Raw genomic sequence first — 22,283 nt, 5'->3', positions numbered from 1 at the left:
GTTATGGTTAATTAAAGTAAGAGTGGGGGGGAGGGGCGGAGCAGGATTTGAGGGGGCGGGTTCCTTGCTTTAGTTGTGGATCTTGATAGCTTTCTCCAGGTACGTGTAGCGTCCTCTCTTTGGAGCTTTGTTGAAATGATCCAACCCTAGCCAGGGACGCGGGTGGGACATGTTACCTGTGGAGGACAAATGTCCAGGAGGGGGTTAGGAGAGTCTCCTGCTCTAATCATTCATTCCTGTTTCAGAAACCCGTTTCATATCGTAATGGTGACAGCTTAGCAAGACACGACTGGACTGACGAGCTCCCCTGGACAACCACAGCTCAGACCAGCCTAGGGACACTGGGTCTCTTTGGACTGGACTGCTGAACCCCAAATGTTTCCCTGAAAATCTGAAATGTTGAATAAATTAAGAAAATGAGGACATTTGTGTGGAATCTCATTGCCATCGCATTTCTAACAAACACGTGCACCAGTTGTCTGACCGTTACTGGGAATTCCAGGACAGAAACACAAATACTAAGCATCATGTAAACTGGAATCGGAAAGCAGCTGGGGTAGACACGGACTTCTGCACGAGGCCAACGGCAAAACTCTACTCAAGTCTCCTCCTATGAACCACGTCGTGTTATTTTCAATCTAAACATCCTGTGACGACAGTCGGTCTCGTAGGGGGCCACTGAAGTGTGTTTTTGTAACTCGGGGCGTCACGTGTCCTCAGTAGGACAGACCTACAGTATCTCACAATAGTGACTCAACCCCTGACATTGTTGCAAATATTTTATTATATATTTTCTAGGAACAACACTAAAGATACGAGACTCGGAGAGAATGTAAAGTAATCAGAGTACAGCTTGTTTAATGGTGTACTTTTGAATTTCCTTAAAAATAGATCAACATGAAACCATTAAAGTCTGAACTGCTAAAGTGAGCAAACCCTAAATGAAAACGTACAAACTGGGACTAATTAGCCCCTTCGCCTTCCTGCTGTCATGTGACTCGTTAGTGTTGCAACGTCTCAGGTGTCAATGGGGAGCAGTTGTGTTAAATCTGACGTCATCGTCTCACTCGTACTGGTCACTAGAAGTTTACCGCAGCACCAAAGATTTCTTTCTGAGGATGTGAAAAAAGTAAAGATGGCTGTCACAAACACCGTGGCTACGCCCGTACAGCGGTAGGACACGGTAATGATGACCCGCACTTGTACAGCATCTTCAGAGTCAGAGGACTCCTGAGCTGCTGCTGCCTCAGGTTACACTCAAAACAAGCCTCGTCATGGTCGACCAAAGCAGCAAGTGCACGTGCTCAGTGTCATGTCCAGAGGTTGGCTTTTGAAAATAGACCTGTGCGTGCTGCCAGCATTGCTGCAGATATTGAAGGGATGAGAGCCAGCCTGCCAACCCAGACGCCACACCTAGCATCATCCCAGAAGAAAGCCATTTCTAAAGATGATGCACAAGAAGACAAGCAGACTCAGGACATGGAATACTGGAACCACATCCTGTGGTCTGATGAGACCGAGATGAACGTATTAGTTCAGGTGGTGTCAAGCGTGTGTGGCAGCAACCAAGTGAGGAGTACAAAGACAGATGTGTCTTGCTTGCTGTCAAGCACGGTGGTGGGAGTGTCGTGGATTGGGGCTGCACGAGTGCTGCCGGCACTGGGGAACTACAGCTCATTAAAGGAACCATGGATGCCAACATGTACTGTGTTCGAACCGCAACAGAGCATGACCGCCTCCCTTTGCTCACTGGGCCACAGAGCACTTTTCCAACATGACAACGACCCCAAACACACTTCCAAAGCAACCACTGCCTTGTTAACGACACTGAGGGTAAAGGTGCTGGACTGGCCGAGCACGTCTCCAGACCTAAGCCCAATTCAGCATCTGTGGGACAGAAGATGTCTATCATCCACCAGCTTCGTGATGTCATCGTGGAGTAGAAGAGGATTCCTGCGGCAATCTATGAAGCTCTAGTGAAATCCATGCCCAAGAGTTAAGGCAGTGCTGTACTCTGACTACAGCAAATGTAAAAATAAATAAATAAATAAATAAATAAAAGACCACCAGTGTCTCAGCCCATTGCAAACACCTGCAAAATTGCTTCTTGAGCACCATATTCCAGTTAACCTCAATGACATTCTATCAATACATATATGGAAAAGTATTTTACTTCTTTCTACACTTTGGAGTATTTATTCCAGTCTGTTTTCATTTCTGAAGGGTTCGGGTTCTTAAGGGCATCAACGTGATGACTTTGGACTGTGTCTTGAAATGTTTGGACACCCCTGCTCAAAGAGGTGTCTGTAAAGTCAGCTGTAAATACCTGGCTGAGGCTCAAAGTCTTTCAGGTTGACCTCGTACTCGTCTTCATTGATGTACTGATGTCGGCCCATCATCACAATCGCAAACTTAAACTGAAAAACAAAAAACACAAAGACTTCACTCAGATGCTTTCAATCATGTTTCACTTGCAGCAGAAGAAACCGACCACCCCAAATCTCCAGGTTCAAGTTCTGCTTCTGCGTTTTCCCTTTTAGAGATGTTCGTGTTTTAGCGGGCTTTTTGGGTGGAGTGACGTTTGACCAGGTTAACATGTACGGAGGCCTGAAGCAGCCGAAACATCTCAGAAACATGGGGGGGGGGGGGGGGGAGACTTGCGCTGCTGCGAACCGGTTCCGCCATCACATTCCCGCAGAAAGTGGTTGATCACACCGGAGCCAGACTACTAGCATGTGGCTTTACAATCACAATGTCCTCGGAAGCGAACATGCTTTTTAAAGGGAGGGCGGAGTCCTAACTGTTGCTGCAGGCGTGTTGTGTGAGAGTGCAGTTATATACTGGTTAATATATTTTTGGGTTCAGTTGCTTTCATGTGGCCTAATGTGAGTCTATTTGGGATCATTGGAATGATCAGCAGCATCTATAGATGTGACTTTATGGCAGTTGCCCAGGGCATCATCACAAGGAGGATGGCATTCATTTACTTTTGTTTTATTTGGTATTTTTTCAGTCATTTTTGGAAATAGTGATTAATTTTGATTAATTCACAGCCTATGTTTAATTACATTTAAAAATTAGTTGTTTGACATCCCCAATTATAATAAATGTCTACAGATGAGATCAAACAAAACAGATGAGAATTGCCCTTAAAGAGCAAGTCACCCCCAAATAAACTTTTTTTTGCTGATAAACTAAATAAACGAGTATCTAATTGTGCTGCAGACACGTGTCGTCAATAATTTGGCACTTCAGTGCATCTTAGTTAAAATTTAAATATTCTGCCTAAAACTGGCAGTGTTGTGCCGTTGTCAGGTAAAAACTCTGCACTGTATTTTAATTTAAATCTGCCACCACTATTGGCTAAGAAGTATGCTATGATGTAAACTGGTACATTATGATGTCACAATGCTGTCGTGAGCCTGAGTGTGTGTGTATTTGTTAGCGGCTCCGCCCTCTCGGTCTGCCAGGCAACAGCATGTGTTGCATTTTTCAAACATGAAGTGGGAGTGGAGTTAGACTCTGGTAGGGGTTGACTTGCTCTTTAAGCTGTTTAACTTGGACCAAGCATTTTAGGTCACAGATGTAGATGTAGCTTAGGATCTCTGTCTATACACCTTATAAGACAATTTAGGTGATGGCATGTTGTTTTTCTGCTACTGAACTGTTTTCTAATAATGCTGTGTTTAATAAAGTGAAGGAAGGAGAAAAATAACGTTTCCCTAGCAGTTTTTAAAAATGTCCCTATGTAATCCGATTAATCGATTAATCGTGTCGAGACCCCATCCGATTCATCGATTATCCAAATAATCGTTTGTTGCAGCCCTAGTGAGAGGGAATGTGCTTGTGAACATAAAAAACCCACAAAAACATGAGATCCTTTTGCTGTTGGTGGAAATCTCACATATTCAATCGATAAAAAGTATCATTGTGTAGCTGAGAGAGAAGAGGAAGGCCGCACGAGTAACGAGATGTGCGCAAAAAGGAGCCGCTTCGAGAACTGCACTAGTTACTAAAGAACCAATCAGCTGGCAGAGCTCCCTGGTGAACGTGTGAGCTGCAGAACTTGCAAAACTACGTGACTCAATTTAGGGAAGTAGAATCCAGCTGCTGTTGTTTATTTGTTGTTGTTGTTTACAGAAACTAAATATATCTGCAGGGCTTTAGGCCCAGGGTAGAGCTTTACATCTCAGACCAGCTTTGGATCATGACCTGTTATTAATAATATCACGTTCTTTTCACCAGTCTGAATATTCTGTAATGTTCACAGACATCCAAACCGTAGAAATTAAATATAATCAATATTAAAATAAAATTAATATAATTTTTTCATTAAGATTAGTTATCGGTTATACTTATTTACATTTGATAGTAATATTCGTCTTCGTCTTCCTCCGCTTATCCGGGTCCAGGTCGCGGGGGCAGCATCCCAATTAGGGAGCTCCAGACCGTCTTCTCCCCGGCCTTGTCCACCAGCTCCTCCGGCAGGACCCCAAGGCGTTCCCGGACCAGATTGGAGATGTAACCTCTCCAACGTGTCCTGGGTCGACCCGGGGGCCTTCTGCCGGCAGGACATGCCCGAAACACCTCCCCGGGGAGGCGTCCAGGAGGCATCCTGACCAGATGCCCAAACCACCTCAACTGACTCCTCTCGATCCGGAGGGGCAGCGGTTCTACTCCGAGTCCCTCCCGAATGTCCGAGCTCCTCACCCTATCTCTAAGGCTGAGCCCGGCCACCCTACGGAGGAAACTCATTTCGGCCGCTTGTATCCGCGATCTCGTTCTTTCAATCATTACCCAAAGCTCATGACCATAGGTGAGGATTGGGACGTAGATCGACCGGTAAATCGAGAGCCTGGCTTTCTGGCTCAGCTCCCTCTTCCCCACGACAGATCGGCTCAGCGTCCGCATCACTGCAGACGCCGAACCAATCCGCCTGTCGATCTCCCGATCCCTCCTACCCTCACTCGAGAACAAGACCCCGAGATACTTAAACTCCTCCACTTGAGGTAGGACCTCTCCCCCGACCCGGAGTTGGCAAGCCACCCTTTCCCGGTCGAGAACCATGGTCTCAGATTTGGAGGTGCTGATCCTCATCCCAGCCGCTTCACATTCGGCCGCGAACCTACCCAGCAAGAGCTGAAGGTCAGAGCTGGATGAAGCTAGGAGGACCACATCATCCGCAAAAAGCAGAGACGAGATTCTCCTGCCACCAAACTCGACACACTCCACACCACGGCTGCGTCTAGAAATTCTGTCCATAAAAGTGATGAACAGAACCGATAGTAATATGATTAATAATACTTAATCTAATCTATCATTTGTGGGTTTAGTGCATTCACTTAATATTAATTATAAAATTATAAATAACAGGTCACTACAGTCTGGCCATAGAAAGTGTTTCTAGGAACTAACGCTTGTTCAGCAGCTCACCTGTTCCACTGACAGGAGAAATCCTCTCATCAGCAGGTGATCAGCAGAGTGTCGTGACTGAACACCGGCCCGAAAAATACAAAGACGACTAAAAACACCGACCTCAGATCGGTCCACCGGGAATTTAGATCCGGGTTCCCACGTTAACGCCCTTTGTGATATCAGAGCGTTATTGGCTCTGTTAGACCCCCGCGCCTGGTGCGCGCGCAGTTTGTTTGTGCAGGAGCGAACGATGAGTGCACGAGTTTTTGCAGCTTGGGCGGTGCACGTTTCAATTAGCAACGAGAGCGAGAGAGCGAGAGGGAAGAGATTTTGACAGAACTTTTTTCTGATTATTCCAACTGACGGATTTCCGTCGCCACGACGGAGAACTTTAATCCCTGAACTATGTTCCTCGTCTGGCCAGAAAACACCTTGGGATTCCCGTGGAAGATCTGGCCCAAGTGGCTGGGGAGAGGGGAGTCTGGGCCTCCCTGCTTAGGTTGCTGCCCCTGCAACCCAACCCTGGATAAGCGGACGATGATGGTTCGGTGGATGATGCATACCTTCTCAAATTCTTTCTCCTGAATGTCCAGCATGGTCTGGATCCTCCTCATCACCTCCCGAAACGGCTCACCCTGCATAAGAGATTAAAAATGATGAAAATCAGACAAATACTGGTAAGGATTGATGTGTGCCCCAACACACACACACACACACACACACACACACACACACACACACACACACACACACACACACACACACACACACACACACACACACACACACACACACACACACACACACACACACACACACACACACACACACACACACACACACACACACACACACACACACACACACACACACACACACACACACACACACACACACACACACACACACACACACACACACACACACACACACACACACACACACACACACACACACACACACACACACACACACACACACACACACACACACACACACACACACACACACACACACACACACACACACACACACACACACACACACACACACACACACACACACACACACACACACACACACACACACACACACACACACACACACACACACACACACACACACACACACACACACCTGTCTGATCTTGAGCAAAAAGGGAATCCCAAAGGTGCCAAAGACCTCCTTATGGAAATGAGCGACTGGGATTAACATTTCAGTGTCCTTATCCAAGTCCACCTGGTCCAGAGGAATCTCCTGATGAACAAACCGTAAATCGGAGCAGTCAGAATCAAAACACTGGTTGGTAACACAAAAATGTGAAGAATAAGATTAAAGAGGAGGAATTTTAAAGGAATGTTTGCTGCTTTCCCTCCCTGCTCCTCAGAGGTGAACCAAAGCTGTGTGGGATTCACGTGCTGTTCATTTTCCAACAGAGAGCTAAATATTTTAAGTACTGATGCAGCAGGAAGCAGGGGGAGGTAAAAGAGCTAAAAATAAACCCCAAACACACTCGTACCTCTATTCTGAAGGTGCGACTGGCAGCAGGAGATAAACATTCTAGCAGCTCGTCCTCCTGATGAACCCCGATGATTTTATAGCTTACTATCTCTAACAGCCTGCAGGGAGAGAGGAGCAGCTGCTTCGAACAATCGTTTTCCCAACATTTCCCAACGATTCAGAAACAGAAACTTCTGGATCAGCCAAACGTTTCCTACATGATCGATCCGTGTGTACCTGAGCTTCTCAGAGCCGCTTTCCGACAGCTCCACCACCTTTTTACATTCTTCCAACAGGTCCCTCACACAGCCGTGCTTGTCAGGGTAGAGGGTGATCTCCTGCAACACACGCAGAACATTTAGCCGCCATCACTTTAGCTGCTGAAGAAACGGATTTCAGGAGCTGCGTGGGTCACCTCCTCTCTGAGCTGGCTGTTGAGCCATATGGATTTAAAACTCCTCCTGTTCTCAAAGTCTGTTATCTTCATCTTTAGCTGCAGAAACACACAATATGAACGCTGATGAGTTCACGCTGACGACTACGCTACTGGGCTTCGTTTCCACTCATCAACAGGAGCAAAGGCGCGTTTGGACCCCTCCCTACCTGCTGGTAATAAAGTTTCTTGGGCTGCCGAGGCTTGAAGAACTGCAGCAGGTCTCTCAATGTCCCATCATAGTTGTGTCTGAGAGGATTCCCTGGACCGTCCCTGTACCTGGCCACCACACCACCAGGCAGGGGGGGAGGACGACCAAGGGAAGGACGGAGGAGTGAGAGAACAGAGGGAAGGAGACGTGACGAGAGGGACAGAGGGAGGAGGAAGAGGAAAACAAAGACAGGTGGAGGGGGGACAGGTTACACAACATTTCTACTGGCGCTCAAGAAGAACTCTGGCTGTCGCCGCTTTAAACGTGCACAGGAGGAGAGCGGGGCATTGGTGTGGGAATGGAAGAGACAAGGCTCCTACCCCTGGGACTTGAAGAACTGCAGCAGCATGGGATCCGTGTTCAACCGCTGTGCAACGGTCTTAGCCACCTGACAGAAACAGACAGGTGATCAGGTGACCTAACCGGTCTGCTGCTTCACAGAACAACAGAGATTCTGATGCACAACTAAAATCTAACCCAGTTTTTCTAAATAAACACCCCAGTCATCGCCCCTCAGAGCCAAATGTCACTACTGATCGTACCTGAAAATAGTTCATGCGGTTGGAGAGCGTGACCACAAAGCCCGGGTCGTTGTGGATGGTCTTGTCGCAGAAAATGACGTCCACCCGGTGGTAGAGATCCCGGAAATAGTCCTTGGCCGTGGGCAGCTCACTGCTGTCGTTCTCTGTGTCGTCTCTGCGGGGGGGGGGGGGGGGGGGGGGGGGGGTTGAGGAGAGGAAATTGTAGGCAGGAAAAGTCAGAGCAACGATGAGTCAGAAAAAACTCGAGCAGAACACAGAAACTCGAAGCCCTGAGATTCCACCGTAGACTCTATGAGAAACGTTTAGAAACGTTTGAACGAGAAAAGCTCGTTTGCAGAAACCTCGGAGCTCGGGTGGTTGAGTTCTGTAAACTCCACGTTCCCGACACCCATCAAGACGCTCGAGCCTAACCCAGTTTGGAGTCTTCTCACTTGTTTTGCTGAATTCCTCGTTGCTTACCTGGAATTTCTTCTCTATCCAACTAAGCAGCACCAGAAAATCACAACACACCATTCCTGGTTGAATCGCACATTTTGATGGATCATTCACACTTTTTTGTCTCTAAGGTGCCGAGAGGAACACTAAATCATGGCAGGATTGCAACCAGAATGTGTACGAGTCATTATTGCTGCACAGAGTCTAACACGGGACAAGGCTTACTTCTGGAAGACTATTATGTCCCCGTCCATGAGCTCATCCAGGGCCTTGTCCAGAGAGACATCGTAGTCCTGTATCCGCTCCGTTAGATTGGGCTTTACTTCCTAGAGCACACAGAGGAAGGTAGTGACTGTAATCCCAACATGAGGTTCTCAGACTGAAACACATCAAAGACAAAGGCAGCTTCAGAATGAAGACCACAGCGAGTTACCTCATAGAGGATAAGGCTCGTTTCCCGCTGAAACCCTGCTCTCTCACACATGATGAGCAGCAAGTCTCCTGGTAACGGCGAGAAAAGATGACATCATGAAACCTCCACACAGTACTGGACAGACGAGCTTCAGCTGAAGCAGGCATGGAGGTCGCTACTTACTTATTTTACAGGATATAGGTGTGTAGATATGTCCACAATAATTTAAGCTTCTGGTTTTGGGGTCGTACATCTTCAAGAACAACATGACATCATCTAAAAAAACAACAACAACAAAAAAACAGAATCGCATAAGTGAGTAGGAGACATTCCTACCGAGGAGGTACTTTAGGGACAACAACTTCTATTGCTGCTGGAGGAGCAGCGACTCTTCTCTCAAGAGCTTCTTGGCTTATAGCAGCCTGAGCAGGGGGCTGGGTGGGCGTGGCCAGCTCCTGAAACGGCTCACTCTGAAAGGTTCTGAAAATATCAGGAATAAAGCTGCTGAAAGTATGTCATATAAGAGGGATTTAGTATTTAGTATTGACCATAAAACGATCACAACGAAAGGAAAATTTCCTTGTATGCCCTCTTTAAAGGGCTGAATCTAATAAGTGAGTTTTGGTAAAACCAGTAAAAGATGTGGCTGCTGGTTAAAAACATGCAGAGTTCAAACTTAACATTGTGTCACAGTAAAGTCCCCTTCGGACAGGCCACGAAAAGCGTAAATGTTCCGGACTCTGTCCGTAAGACCTTTGTGTCTGAATACATCCGGATAACGTTTTCCGTAATTAAACCGGACAAAGCCCCTAGTAACAGGTCCGGACTTGTTACGGACAAGGTGGCTGCTTCAGACTGGTGAGGTCGAGTTCTGGACAGGGAGGAGGGGGTGACCGGGGGACGCTGTGTGCACCTAGATAGCTCGCTCCTGTAGCATGCGGCGAACCATGGCAGCTCGCCTCCTACGGTACCGTCTCCTAGACGCGCGACGGAGCGCTTCACACCGCTTCAGTGATTCCTTTAACCATTGAGCTTCATCATCCAGGTCTCTTATGCATCTTCGTGTGCGCAGAATTATGCTTAACATAAGTCTGATCTACTTTCTGTAGAACTTTCTTCTAGATATTTCCTGCAAATTAGCAACAAAATAGCCATTTTCGCTCCGAACCGTTCTTTGAACGTTGTTTCAGCTGTCATCAAGGATATAAATGTTACAGATACAAAGTACATCAACGGCGCTTTAGCTCACCTAAGAAGACATCGGACTCTCGTGCAGAAGACCTGGGTTCAATTCTGGATGTGAACATAATTTATTTAGAGTTTATTTTTTACATTAATGGTATATTTTTTTACAGTAAGATGCCCAAATTTTTATTTGAGACTCGCCGAATGGCATTGAATTCACAGATAAAAAAGATGTGGGTTCAACTTTCATTTTGGAACAATTTTTCAAGCATGGGAAGGGAATGATCTGAGCATGCAGGAGGACTGACCCATCTTAAACCTTTGTCGGCTGTGCTGAAGAGAAAGGTACAGAACCAAATTATTTAATTAGCTGCGCGTTCTTCTGTCCTCTGTCCTCCGGGCCACACACCCACACACACACACACGCGCACACACACACACACACACACACACACACACACACACACACACACACACACACACACACACACACACACACACACACACACACACACACACACACACACACACACACACACACACACACACACACACACACACACACACACACACACACACACACACACACACACACAAGGGACTGTCTCAGCTGTTATTTTCGTTAAGGAGTGTGCACGTACAGCATGCGCGCCTCGTGCACGAGCCTACTATTGAAGCTGCCGTTACGCTTTTGGCCTGAGGGGGCAATCGCGAGCATAAAAATTCAAAACTTCGTAAAGACCCTTTAATGAGAATAACCTATAGGCTTGTTTTAAGTGTTGCGACATTTATCAGTTCTTGGTATCAACATGTACTCAAACATAAGTATTTGTACTCGTAACTAGTACTTCTGCCTCCCAAAATGTGACAAAAGAAAGAAGATTTTCCGTAACAAAAACAGAATTCAGGGTTAGGGGTTGCCTCTGATGTGCAACAAAGCTCCACATGTCAGCTGTGACATCATTAAAACTCTACACAAGTATTTCTGCATGTGTGGCATAAATATCACCAGCTGCAGTTAAATGCAGCACTTTTGTTGGCCACAGGATTTTCTGATTACTTCTCCTAAAACATCCATGTAATGAGGAGTTTTAGGGACTGGAGCCGTTTTAAGAATGCTGTGTTAGCTAAGGCTGAGCTAGTAGCTAGCTCATGTCAAACCTAAACCACATTCCTTCCAATAAAAGCAGCTGAAGAAGCATCTACCACAGGTGAAATAGTAACTATCTTTGTAAACAGACACAAAATGGCTCTAAACATTTTTACTGGTTTGTCAAGGTTCCTACAGGTTTCATCAAGTTAAATTCAAGACTTTTTAAGACCTTGTCAAGACCACTTATGTAAATAATTATTTCACAGACCGACCGGCAAAAACAAATCCTTGAACTTGTGTTCTTTTATTTATCTTCTTTTTTATTATATATTTGCCAAAACACTCAGTAGAGAACAGTAGCAGAGCGGTTCACAGAAAGGGTAGCTAGGCAACGTAAAACACGTGTCTCAAATATAACAGCATCAGTAGGGCTGGGTACCAGGAGATATCTATTGATGTTTAACGATAACCTGGTTTTTGATGGCAGTACCTTAATACTTCTGTTGAAATCTATATATTTTTTATTTAAAGAGAGGGTAACAAACAAAAGGTTTTGTTCTTATTGTTTATATTATATTTATTTTTATTATACTTTACTTGTATATGTTTTCCAAAGTAAAAGCTACAATGCAAACATTAAAGGCACAAAATTGAAATGTATGTATAAAACTAGACTAATGCTTCCCATTATGTCAGTAACAGTAGTAATAATGCTGGTAAACTGCAGGCAAGGTGGTTTAATGTCCTATTTCTGCTTTTATCAGCCTCCATCCTCAGACTCCTCCAGGGTTTTGGAAGATGATGGATTCAAGTTTACTTTTTGGCAGCCAAAGACTTTCCATGTTTCGGCTCTCAAGACTAGGGATGGGTACCTTTGACATTTGAATCAATTCGGTACTAATTCCCGGTACCTAGGAATCGATACCGGTACTTAACGGTACCAATTTTCGATACTTTTGAGTGTTTAATATTTTAATTCTCTTTTATAATTAAATATATTTTTTTCTCAATATATAACCATATTTGATAAATATCACAATAAATATCATTCAACTGTTTGTATTTTAACATCGGTCCTTGTAGTTTTATAAGCTGATAATTAAACTGAAGCAAACATCTTTACTGTGAACTAAATTTACTGTGTATCTTCATTCCTTTTACCGTCTTTTTTCATTTGATTTTTCCTACTGGGAAGTTAGAATTTCCGAGAAGAAAGCGAATGCACCATTAGCTGATAACGGTGGCAATGGAAGCTAACATACCAAGCTAACGTTATCTTAAACAGTTTATTTAGCTGCTGGAGCAGATTAAAACGATGATGCCTCACACTTAGATCGTTGTCACTGGTTTCGTCTTCACCCAATCACCCGTCGCATTTAGTAAAGTGAAGCCAAACTTTAGAGCGCGTTCATGTTCTTCTAGTCGGAAATTCGGAGTTCCGAGGAGAAAGCAAACGCACCCTTAGCAGAACGGAAGCTAACATATCAAGCTAACGTTATCTTAAACATTTTATTTACCTACCGGAGCAGATTAAGATGAGGATGTCACACTTAGATCGTTGTCGCTGGTTTCATCATCACCCAGTAACCCATCACATTTAGTTAAGTGGACCCAAGCTTTAGCGTGCGTTCTTTCTACCATGCTGCTCTGTTTACAACTGGCTCGCAGCGAGTGACGTAACTCTCTTGCGCATGCGCAGCTGTTTAGGCAAGTTCTCATTATGAAGGACGGTTACCGAAACGAGGCACTGTTTCAAATGACGTGAATCGGTGCTCAGTCGGTACTGTGGAATTCGGTCAGTACCTTAAAAGGTACCGAATTCGGTACCCATCGCTACTCAAGACGATGCTCTGCACGAGGAGGTGCTTTGTTATATTGCTACTATTCCTGATTTTTGCTGTACAAACTTCTCGCCTGTGTTGCATTTAGCTGCTGTTTACTTTTGCAAAAAGCACCCAAACTTTTGAGACTTTTTGCATTTCTATCTGTAAACTGCAGAGAAGTGTCTCCTCTACTCATACCATGACTCGGGATCAGTCATGTGACCCGCGGTGGCCCACAGGGACATTTTAATACTTTTTTTTTCCTGAGATCGGTACCCACCAAATGTTTTCACTCAGTCCCAAAGAGATCCAGAGGTCTGACACCCAGCCCTAGGCGTCAGTCAACCTTTCTCATGGTCTGCTGAGATTTTCCGCGTTTCTCCTCTGCTGGAGGTCTGTGTTATTTTTACCGTTTTGTATCACTGCTGTAGCGCGGGAGCTGAATACGTCCCATGTTAGGAGCTGAGGTTGCGACATTCTCCATTATTGGTTCCACTACTCTTTATTTACGCTACGTTATTTAATAAAAATGATTGTGGTTGACAAATGAAACTAGAGGACAAATACAGTACAAAGAATTTACATAAAGAACACATTTTAAGACCCAGTGGTCTAAATTCAAGACTTTTTAAGGTATTATTTCTAAATTCCTAAATTCAATGCTTTTAAACCTTTACGACCCAGCGGGAACCCTGGTATGTGCCCGCATGAGAGAATGTGTGGAACTCACGGTCTTTGTCAAACTTGGGTAATGTGGCCCCGCTGGCGGCCAACTCTGGATCCACCGTCTCCAGAAAAATTGTCCAGGGGTTCTCGTTGTCGCTCAAGTCGATCATCTGAATTAAAAACATACAAACGTCTGAAACAGTGTTTTCTGGTGATTCGCGTTGCTGCGCTTATAAAAGAGCTGCACTGTTTAAAACACAGCTACAACTGTAGGACACGAGTGTGGGACTTTAAAACATAAATACTCAATAACCCCCAGGAACACCAACCGGCTTGCTGCTGTCAGCCTCGTAGTCGAGCATGGCGGGTCGCTTGGTTCCGTTGCTACGGGCCTGCATGGGCCACAGCCTCATCTGCTCCTGTGGGAAACCCTGCAGCACAAAGACACAGCAGTCTTTATGGGGCTTATCGTTCACAGGAAAAATCTGGAATCCAATAAATAAATGAGACGCGAATGGTGATTCAACAAAACTGTATCTACGCGTGTATGCTTCTTTTGTGACATCTGACAATCAAACTGAGAAAACACAGTGAAGTGTGCATGTGTGTGTGTGTGTGTGTGTGTGTGGGGGGGTAAGAAAACAGGAAAATCAGCAAGCCTTCTCTTTCAGACTTGTGACGCGTTTTAAAATGAGTGAAAACAGGAAGTGTTAAAGCTCCTGATGATTGGATGACACGGTCCCACATCACACACTCGGGTCACTCACCATGGTCTGGGACAGGTTCTGGACAAACTCCTGCAAGGTGGAGCTCTTCAGGACCTTGAACACTGTGTACTTGACTTTCTCCTCGTCGTACATGTCATTGCCCTGATGACCACAGAACTGGTCCTCTGTCACCATCTGCCACAAGGAGGAAGATGAACGACTTCAGTCACTGATCGTAAACATCGGCATCAAGTAGGGATGCAGCGGAACGCCTGAAATCCCGGTTCGGTTCATTCGGGTTGCAGTGAGGGAACAAAGTTGGGGAAAAAAACGGTTTTCTTTTGTATAAATGTCTTTAATTACATTTAAATAAAACTTTGCTTGAAGTAAATTGAATGCATGTACCGTTACACTCCTAGCAACACGTGTCTGAAAGCCCTTGGTTAACTCTTCCAGCAGTGGAAGGGCCACACCGCATTATAAACTCTGCATCACTCCAGTGTTGCTCATAAGCTTTTTGTCTGTTTACAATTATACCACAAATAAAACACTGACAACAACAACAACAAGGTGGCAGAGAAGTAACATCTCAGCTCCTCTATTTTATCCCTTTTCACTGGCTAAAGTCACCCAACAGGTAAGCTGTGGTAGACGTTAGTTCTGGAGCGGTATTCATGGTTCCTTCATGCTGGAAAAGCTCCCACTCTGACCCAGTAAACTTCCACAGCTGAAGGTTTTGCATCATAAACACAAACAGGAACAGGAAGAAGACCCCATAAGAAGTGAAAACAGTTCTTCAACTCAACAGCTACGCTTTCTTACCTGGACCTGCATGTAGAGGTGAGCCTCCTGGCGCTCTTTTCTCTTCTGCGCCTCCACTCTCTTCTCCTCCTGCAGGCGCTCCACCAGCTGCTGAGGGATGTCCACATCGGTCATGGGCTGGAGCACCTCGCCTGGGACAGGAGAAGTGGGACCAGTCACAACTTTGAACTTCTATAACCTGCCTGGTACACATGTATCAGTCATCTAATATAGTTTCAAGTCATTTGTCCTTTTGAGTCTATAAGATGTGATGACAGGAACCTTCTCTGGTCTACATGTGTTACTAGAGATTCTGCTGAAGGACCAAAGTCATCATGAGTGATTTTGGTACAGTTGTGTGACGAGGAAAATAAAATCTAAATAAGAGCTTCAGACCCTAACGACTTTCTCAGCCATTTTTTATACAGGATGCAGTCTTCCCCTCATCGACGCTGCTGTTCTACTAAAATGTACCTGGTGCTAAGAGTGGAAGATGGAGTTGTCACACTCCTCCATCTCCTGAGAAATGATGCCAGCTCAGTAAGAGTTCCTACTCAGCTTTGTAAGACGCTATTTTATCAGTCCTGACGAGTCACACCAATGTTGTGACATTAGAAAATGTAATGAGCTGGTTTGAGCTAAACTTAGCAGAGCAGCTGTGAATCAGGAGAGACTGAATACACATCCCTGCGGAGCTCCCGTGCTCAGTATGATGGAGCATCAGACAGGAAGTCCCTAATCCATTCCTGGCTACATTAGCTTAGCTTAGCTCAGACTGTAGGAGATGACGTTACTCACTCAGCTTGGACTCACGAATGTAGACCAACATGTACGCGTTGGTGCAGTGGCGGACTGACAGGTCGTCGTCATGCCCACCGTAGTTGTGTTCTATGGCCTCCTCCTTGGTGCACCGGGAAACTACGTCGTCGTCAAACTTACACCACTGCAGACAAACATGGAGGATCGGTGAGAACGGGACAGACCAGAAAGACAAGGGGAGGGTCAGAAGCATCACGGACTAAAGGGATGTTTCACAAACAAAACACAGAACGTGCCACTTATCCCATTTATATTAACCAAAGTGTAACGAGAACCTTTGGAGCTAAAATTAAACACAAGTCTGTACACAACAAACTAAATAATTAAAGATCAGTGGGGTGAAAGTGCTCTTTTGACAATGCTGCACACAAAAAAACAAAAACAAAAAAACACCTAATTAAACCTGAGAAACATTTCATTTTTAAGAGAATGGGTAACGTTCAACAACAGGCAGGTGTCGGTTTGTGTCATGACTCAGAATCTAAACACATGGAATCAAACCTGATCTTTGACATTTTCTACATTTATGACCGTTTAGCTTTGACCTCTTTAAACATTTTTAGATGTTTGCGAAGCTAAAACCGACCAATAACAGAACATTTTGTGAAAGGTGCATAAAAAAATTTGTTCTCACTATTGGTTCCTTGTCACTCACTTTGCCGTCTCCTTTAGGGTTGAGATAGACAACGTAGTGACCGCCGTGGTTGTCCCCACTGTGTACTAACACCGCATGCAGGATGTAGTTGGCAGGATCCTTGGAGTCCGGCTTCTGGAGGAACTCATCCAGAGGTAACTGGTCTGGAAACTCAAATCTATTGAGGAGAAACCAGGACCAGTTAAATATCAGACAACTGTAAATGATTAGGGAGAAAAGGCTAGCTTATTCAGTCATGATTATATTCAAATGCTGTTCCACACCCATGTCTGAGTGCAAGGCCCTAATCCCGGGCGGACACTGCGACGTTTTCACTTGTAGCGATCAGCTTCAGCTCAAACTGTACGACTTCCTCGCAGAGCAAATCTCACAAGTCATGTGCTCACGCTGTACGACCCAGTTCTCGGGTGCGTCCTGACTGCTCACGCTGTGTGTGTGGTAGCAACACGTCGGACCTAAAAATATGCTAAAAATTGCAGTTTTTACACAACACGCCAGACTTTTCCTGTGTTGTTACTTATGTCTGTTAGGGCTGCAATGATTCGTCGATGTTGTCGACAAATAGACAATAGTCGACGTTGTAGCCAGACGAGTTTTTTCTGACCGAGTGAGGCATCTCACTTCATTACAATCTCTGCCGAGAGTCGCACATGCGCAATAGCGTCTCTGCTGAGCGCCAACTAACAGAAATGGCGGCGTCCAACACAGCAGCTACGCGTACCAAAACATCTGAAGTTTGGGAGCATTCTAGCCTGGATTCGGCGAATAAAAAGATAACCTGCATTATATGCAAAGCAGTCCTCGCGTATCACGGCAGCACCTCGAAGATGCATGAACACTTAAAGAGAAAGCACGTCGGACAGCCGAATGAAACAGAGTCTGACTCACCTCGGTAAGATTTAAATAACACAAAAGCCAATACGTTTTGTTTTGGATGTACGTTGTACGTATTTTCGCTTTAAAAAAATAGAGATTTAATGTTATGCCCGACTGTGCCTGACAAAAGTATTTTAAATTAAATGCATGCAGTCTGAAGAAGAGAGCCACCATGAACCCCTTTCTGCAAAAGAAGCAGACGTGCACCCCGCAACAGGCGACTGCCCTAACCGAATCAGTGTTGCAGATGCTGATCTATGATATGAGAACGCTCTCCATGGTGGATGGTGCTGGGTTTCAACAAATGATAACCCAGTTCAATCCACACTACATCCTGCCATCCAGAACCCATTTCACCACTTGATGGAGCAGAAATACAGTACACAGATTCTGAAGGTAATCGTTTAAAATGAACAGAAATATTTCATCCAAAAAATATATATATATCACTAAGGCTGCACGATATTAGGAAAACCTGCGATGTTCGATAACAGTGCTTAATACTGCGATATCGATATTACTCATGATAAATGAACAAATACTAAAGTATGCAATGTTGATGTCGTCTGGCGTGTGACGTCTGCTCTGGGTTCAAAGCAAACAAAAACTAATGCATGAATTCCATTACAACATAACATTTTTATTGCAAACATATGCAGCTGCACCTGCTACTGTATTAGCAGCAAAACAACAAACTGCATGCACGCAGTTTCTCAGTGACTTTAAAACATCACCTCCACCAAAAAACTTTTTCTGATGCTCCAAATACAGAAAAACATCCCTTACCAGGGTTTCTGAATAAATAAAATCAGAAAGTTTAAATGTTAAATAATAGTTAACATCACTTAAATGCAACAGCAAATTCTCTCATTGCTACTGAGCATTCTCTCCACTTATGTGGTTATGATATAAGGCTGTTGCTGCAACTGGGAAGTGAACTGTGCTGGGCCAAACTAGGAGAATATTAAGATTTTCTGAGGGAAAGAGAAAAACAATCGTCTACCTTTCAGAAGAGGAACTGGCAAAAAACTACATGGAAAATATGTGAAAATGTTTGTTTTTAACCCCAAATTGAACAAGTTTACCTGGATCTCAAAAAGCAGCTCAGATGATGAAACTGCAACTATGATTCTGATAACAAGCTAACAAATTGAACTAGCTCCTCTAAGATAACCAGCTAGCAGAGCTTCTGACTGACAGTTTATGTGCAGCAGCAAATCAACTATCCTGATTAACAAGGTTATAAAAGCTCATAAAGGAAAAATCACTTTGATGTGTGGGGGAACTTTTCCAGGCCCTCTTTAGCAGGGTGGGACTGGGAGGAGAGTGCTGCAGCCTTTTAGCTGGAAGCTAACCGGAGCCTGGGGCTAACATCACCACCCGGTGGAACACTAGCAACATGAAGGTGGGTTGGTTCACCGGCACATGTCGGAGTCAGCCCGGTAAAAACGATTAACGACACCGAGCGGACTCACGTTCACGTTTGAAAGCAGCGCTGATTCCAGAAACCTCAGCACAAAGTGCGTTCGTTGCTCTGAGCCAGCATGACGAACAAGGGAACGGCGCCGCTAATGTTCGGGTGTTGCTTTCCAAAAGGGTCTATGTAGGGGGCGGGCGTATTACGTGACAGACCCATCTGACTGGCCACATATCAGGACTACATTTGATTGGTCAAATAATACTTCCGCGTTAAAAACAGAGCTGGTTTACAAAAAGTTGATGTATGACACAGATGGAAATGTTGAACCAAACATTTATCGCCATTTTTGACGTGCTTTGCGATGGGCCTATCGCACGTCCTGTTATCCCGATGACGATAATTTTTCGATATATTGTGCAGCCCTACATATCAATAGTTTAATTTTAAAGCAAATATATATATATATATATATATATATATAAATATAGCTGAAATACATAACTTACATAACAAGCTGCAATTAATAAAGCAATCTCACGCTAAACTTAATAATTATCTGATTACTCAACCAATCGTTTCAATAGTCGGTGACTAGTCGACTATTAAAACAGTCGTTAGTTGCAGCCCTAATGTCTGTTGTGCTTCAGTAGTGCTGCAGGACGACGCAGGGATTTATAGGGGTTGGATGAGGAAAACAAAATAAAGTAAATCAGTGTTTTGTGGTCACTTTAATTTGACACGAACAGGACAAACATGCTTTCTTGATGATCCTTTTCATTGTTTGTGTAAAAAAAAAAAAGTGTAGAAATATAAACGAACGATGTGTGCTAGTAGGGAAATAGCTGGCGCCAAAAACACACCAGAAGTCCGTGCGAGCTCACGATTGCTGATCACGTGGTGTTAATCGCCTCTCGTAACCCCCTGTACACTACACGACGCTCAGCGCAAAACTCGCCCCGATCTCGTAGATTCTCGCACGAGTGGAAAATCGGCTCAAAAAAAGTGAAAAAGTCGCACAGTGGACGCCCGGCTTAAGAGGAGCCGGGTGCTCCCAGCTTTAAAGTGGAGATGACTCAGAGCTTGTTACACAACAAAGGACAACAATCTTAGATGACTCTGCCTTCTGAAAAGGTTAGGGGTGCTCCGATCGCATTTATCGCTCCCCATCAGAGTCATTTATTTTTGAATATCTGCCGATACCAAATACCGATCCGATACTTCAGCAAAGCATTAAAATAAGAAGAAAAAAGGGAAAATGTGTCCAAGTTATCCTTTGATTTCTTTATTATTATTTGGGTATTTCTTTCTTTCTGTATTTCTGTCATTCCCTTAGTTTATCTTGTTTAGGAAGTAAACTGATAAAAAAAAAAACGAGTTAATATTATGAATATATTTAAAAGTAGCTGAGCTGCTCATATTTCTGTTCGTTTACTTCCTCTTTATGCGGCTGCATGGAAAGATGCGTGTCCCCGTGACGGGGGAGGCACACGGCGCCACAGCCAGCAGCCTAACCTTTATCTACACAACACCTGTAGCTACCGGCGCAGTCAGCTCCGGTGCTGCAGAATGAGAAACCCGGACGTTTAGCTGTTCGTCGACAATTTCTCTGTGCTCATTAACATATCTTTCACTTTAAACATCTTCTGTACTTTCGTTCTGTGTGTTTTGTCAACTTGCATTGCTTGGTTCTTTTAAAACACAAAAAGAGTTGTTCTTTACCTTGTTTTGCTAACGCTAATTGTTTTTGGTAACCTAAAAAAGGGTGTGTGTGTGTGTGTGTTCTACCTGTCGTTAATCTTGATGTTTTGGTCGGTCTGTGGGTCGTACATGAACCTCATCAGCTGCAGGTGAAGGATCGGAGGAAAAGTGAGGAACTTCACACCCTTTTCTGCTTCCTGTAATGAAACAGAAAAAAAACAGAAGACTGTTTGGTTGTTTTAGAGGAAACGGATTCTATCATTCACATTTGAAAATTCTAATGTTGCTTTTGAAATAGTTTAAATAAAGTTTAAAAAGGCCTTGCAGAAACATCCACCTCCCTCTACATTAGACTCCAGAGTTATAAACTCTTATCTGGAAGAACAAAAAGATCTCAGCTGACTGCTTAGGACTCAAATCTCTCAGCTTCTGCAAACATCAAACTACAATTCCATATCTGTCTAACAGGACTGGCTGATGCTGATGAGCTGTGGTGGCCATCTCAACTCAGATCAACTTCAAAAGCTCATCGATCAGTTCCACATCCATGGATTTTTCCTCGGAGTTTACCAAAAACGACCCAGTGCTTTTGCCAGTGCCAGAAACCCAACATGCAAGCAGACACAGACAGCCACATGAGGGCAAACGTTATGCAAGCTGATCTAGAACGTGATCTCACCTGAAGGCCGTGTTCTCCTGCATCGTATTTGTTGTCTCCATCTAACTGTTCAGTAGCAACGTAATCTTTAAATGACTCGAAGACTGAAAACAAGCAGAAGAATGGCGTGAGATCAAGACGTGGAAAAAACACAAATCCTGAGTTTTTAGGTAAAACATCCACCAAATCAGTCCGAGGTTAGTTTCTGTAACGAGTAAAATTATGATGCCAGAGGTAAGTATTAGATGTTCCTACTACTCACTGTTCTTCTTTCCCTTTATGCTAAGCTGGATGTCATAGTAGTCCTCTATCCGCTCAGACCGATAGTCCACATGCTTACATTGGATATACGACTAAAAAGGACACACACACACACACACACACACACACACACACACACACACGGTCAGGAAGTATGATCCAGATAGTTAAAAATATCCTTTCTCAGAGGGTCGCTTCTTATTTTAACCCTCTATTCTTACACAGATGTGTCCTGTGCCAAGCAGAGGTTTCACACCGTTTATGAATCATAAACACATATTACACATGTTCACGCCCACCTTAAAAAACAAAATAATTAAAAAATGCTAAAGTAACAAGTAAAGACACAGAAGGATGAGCTTACCACCATTTTTCCTCTGAAAAGTTTAGGGATGGTTCCCTCAACACAAGTGCCTTTCATCTTATTCTCCACGTTGTCCAGGAGCTGGAGAACACACACACACACACACACACACACACACACACACGTGTGTGTAAGTGACTTCAGAAAACAGGTGCACATCATTTAAAGGGTCACTTAAGAACTCACCACTCTGCACAGCTCCTGAACGTCGTGCTGCATGAAGCTATCTAGTGTTTCCCACCTTCACAACAGGAGTCCAGAAACAGTTAGGATCAGAATTCCACATGTCAGGAAATTTAACTTTACACA

General features: G+C 44.4%; 1 protein-coding gene across 5 annotated transcripts in view; it reads right to left on the bottom strand.

Moving 5' to 3' along the window:
* The window catches only part of usp7 (ubiquitin specific peptidase 7 (herpes virus-associated)), a 34,603-nt gene continuing 12,320 nt past the window's right edge, over positions 1-22,283 (bottom strand). For 3 of the 5 annotated variants that reach the window (XM_054750679.2, XM_054750682.2, XM_054750683.2), the window contains exons 8-31: positions 22,161-22,215; positions 21,975-22,055; positions 21,612-21,702; positions 21,371-21,453; positions 20,779-20,888; positions 16,677-16,854; positions 16,022-16,166; positions 15,245-15,375; positions 14,483-14,617; positions 14,045-14,146; positions 13,780-13,885; positions 9,132-9,224; positions 8,970-9,037; positions 8,762-8,862; positions 8,102-8,255; positions 7,880-7,947; positions 7,519-7,627; positions 7,331-7,408; positions 7,153-7,253; positions 6,935-7,034; positions 6,553-6,672; positions 5,979-6,050; positions 2,327-2,417; positions 1-176 (exon numbers count right to left, since the gene is read on the bottom strand). In XM_054750679.2, the coding sequence (XP_054606654.1) occupies positions 70-176; positions 2,327-2,417; positions 5,979-6,050; positions 6,553-6,672; positions 6,935-7,034; positions 7,153-7,253; positions 7,331-7,408; positions 7,519-7,627; positions 7,880-7,947; positions 8,102-8,255; positions 8,762-8,862; positions 8,970-9,037; positions 9,132-9,224; positions 13,780-13,885; positions 14,045-14,146; positions 14,483-14,617; positions 15,245-15,375; positions 16,022-16,166; positions 16,677-16,854; positions 20,779-20,888; positions 21,371-21,453; positions 21,612-21,702; positions 21,975-22,055; positions 22,161-22,215 (2,479 nt within the window). In that variant the 3' untranslated portion in view covers positions 1-69. The remainder of the gene's footprint in view (positions 177-2,326; positions 2,418-5,978; positions 6,051-6,552; positions 6,673-6,934; positions 7,035-7,152; positions 7,254-7,330; positions 7,409-7,518; positions 7,628-7,879; positions 7,948-8,101; positions 8,256-8,761; positions 8,863-8,969; positions 9,038-9,131; positions 9,225-13,779; positions 13,886-14,044; positions 14,147-14,482; positions 14,618-15,244; positions 15,376-16,021; positions 16,167-16,676; positions 16,855-20,778; positions 20,889-21,370; positions 21,454-21,611; positions 21,703-21,974; positions 22,056-22,160; positions 22,216-22,283) is intronic. The other 2 variants (XM_054750680.2, XM_054750681.2) reach the window with 2 other exon arrangements.

The sequence above is a fragment of the Nothobranchius furzeri genome, chromosome 12 (genome assembly GCF_043380555.1).
Source record: "Nothobranchius furzeri strain GRZ-AD chromosome 12, NfurGRZ-RIMD1, whole genome shotgun sequence".
Taxonomy (NCBI): domain Eukaryota; kingdom Metazoa; phylum Chordata; class Actinopteri; order Cyprinodontiformes; family Nothobranchiidae; genus Nothobranchius; species Nothobranchius furzeri.
This window is presented reverse-complemented; position numbering and strand designations above follow the sequence as displayed.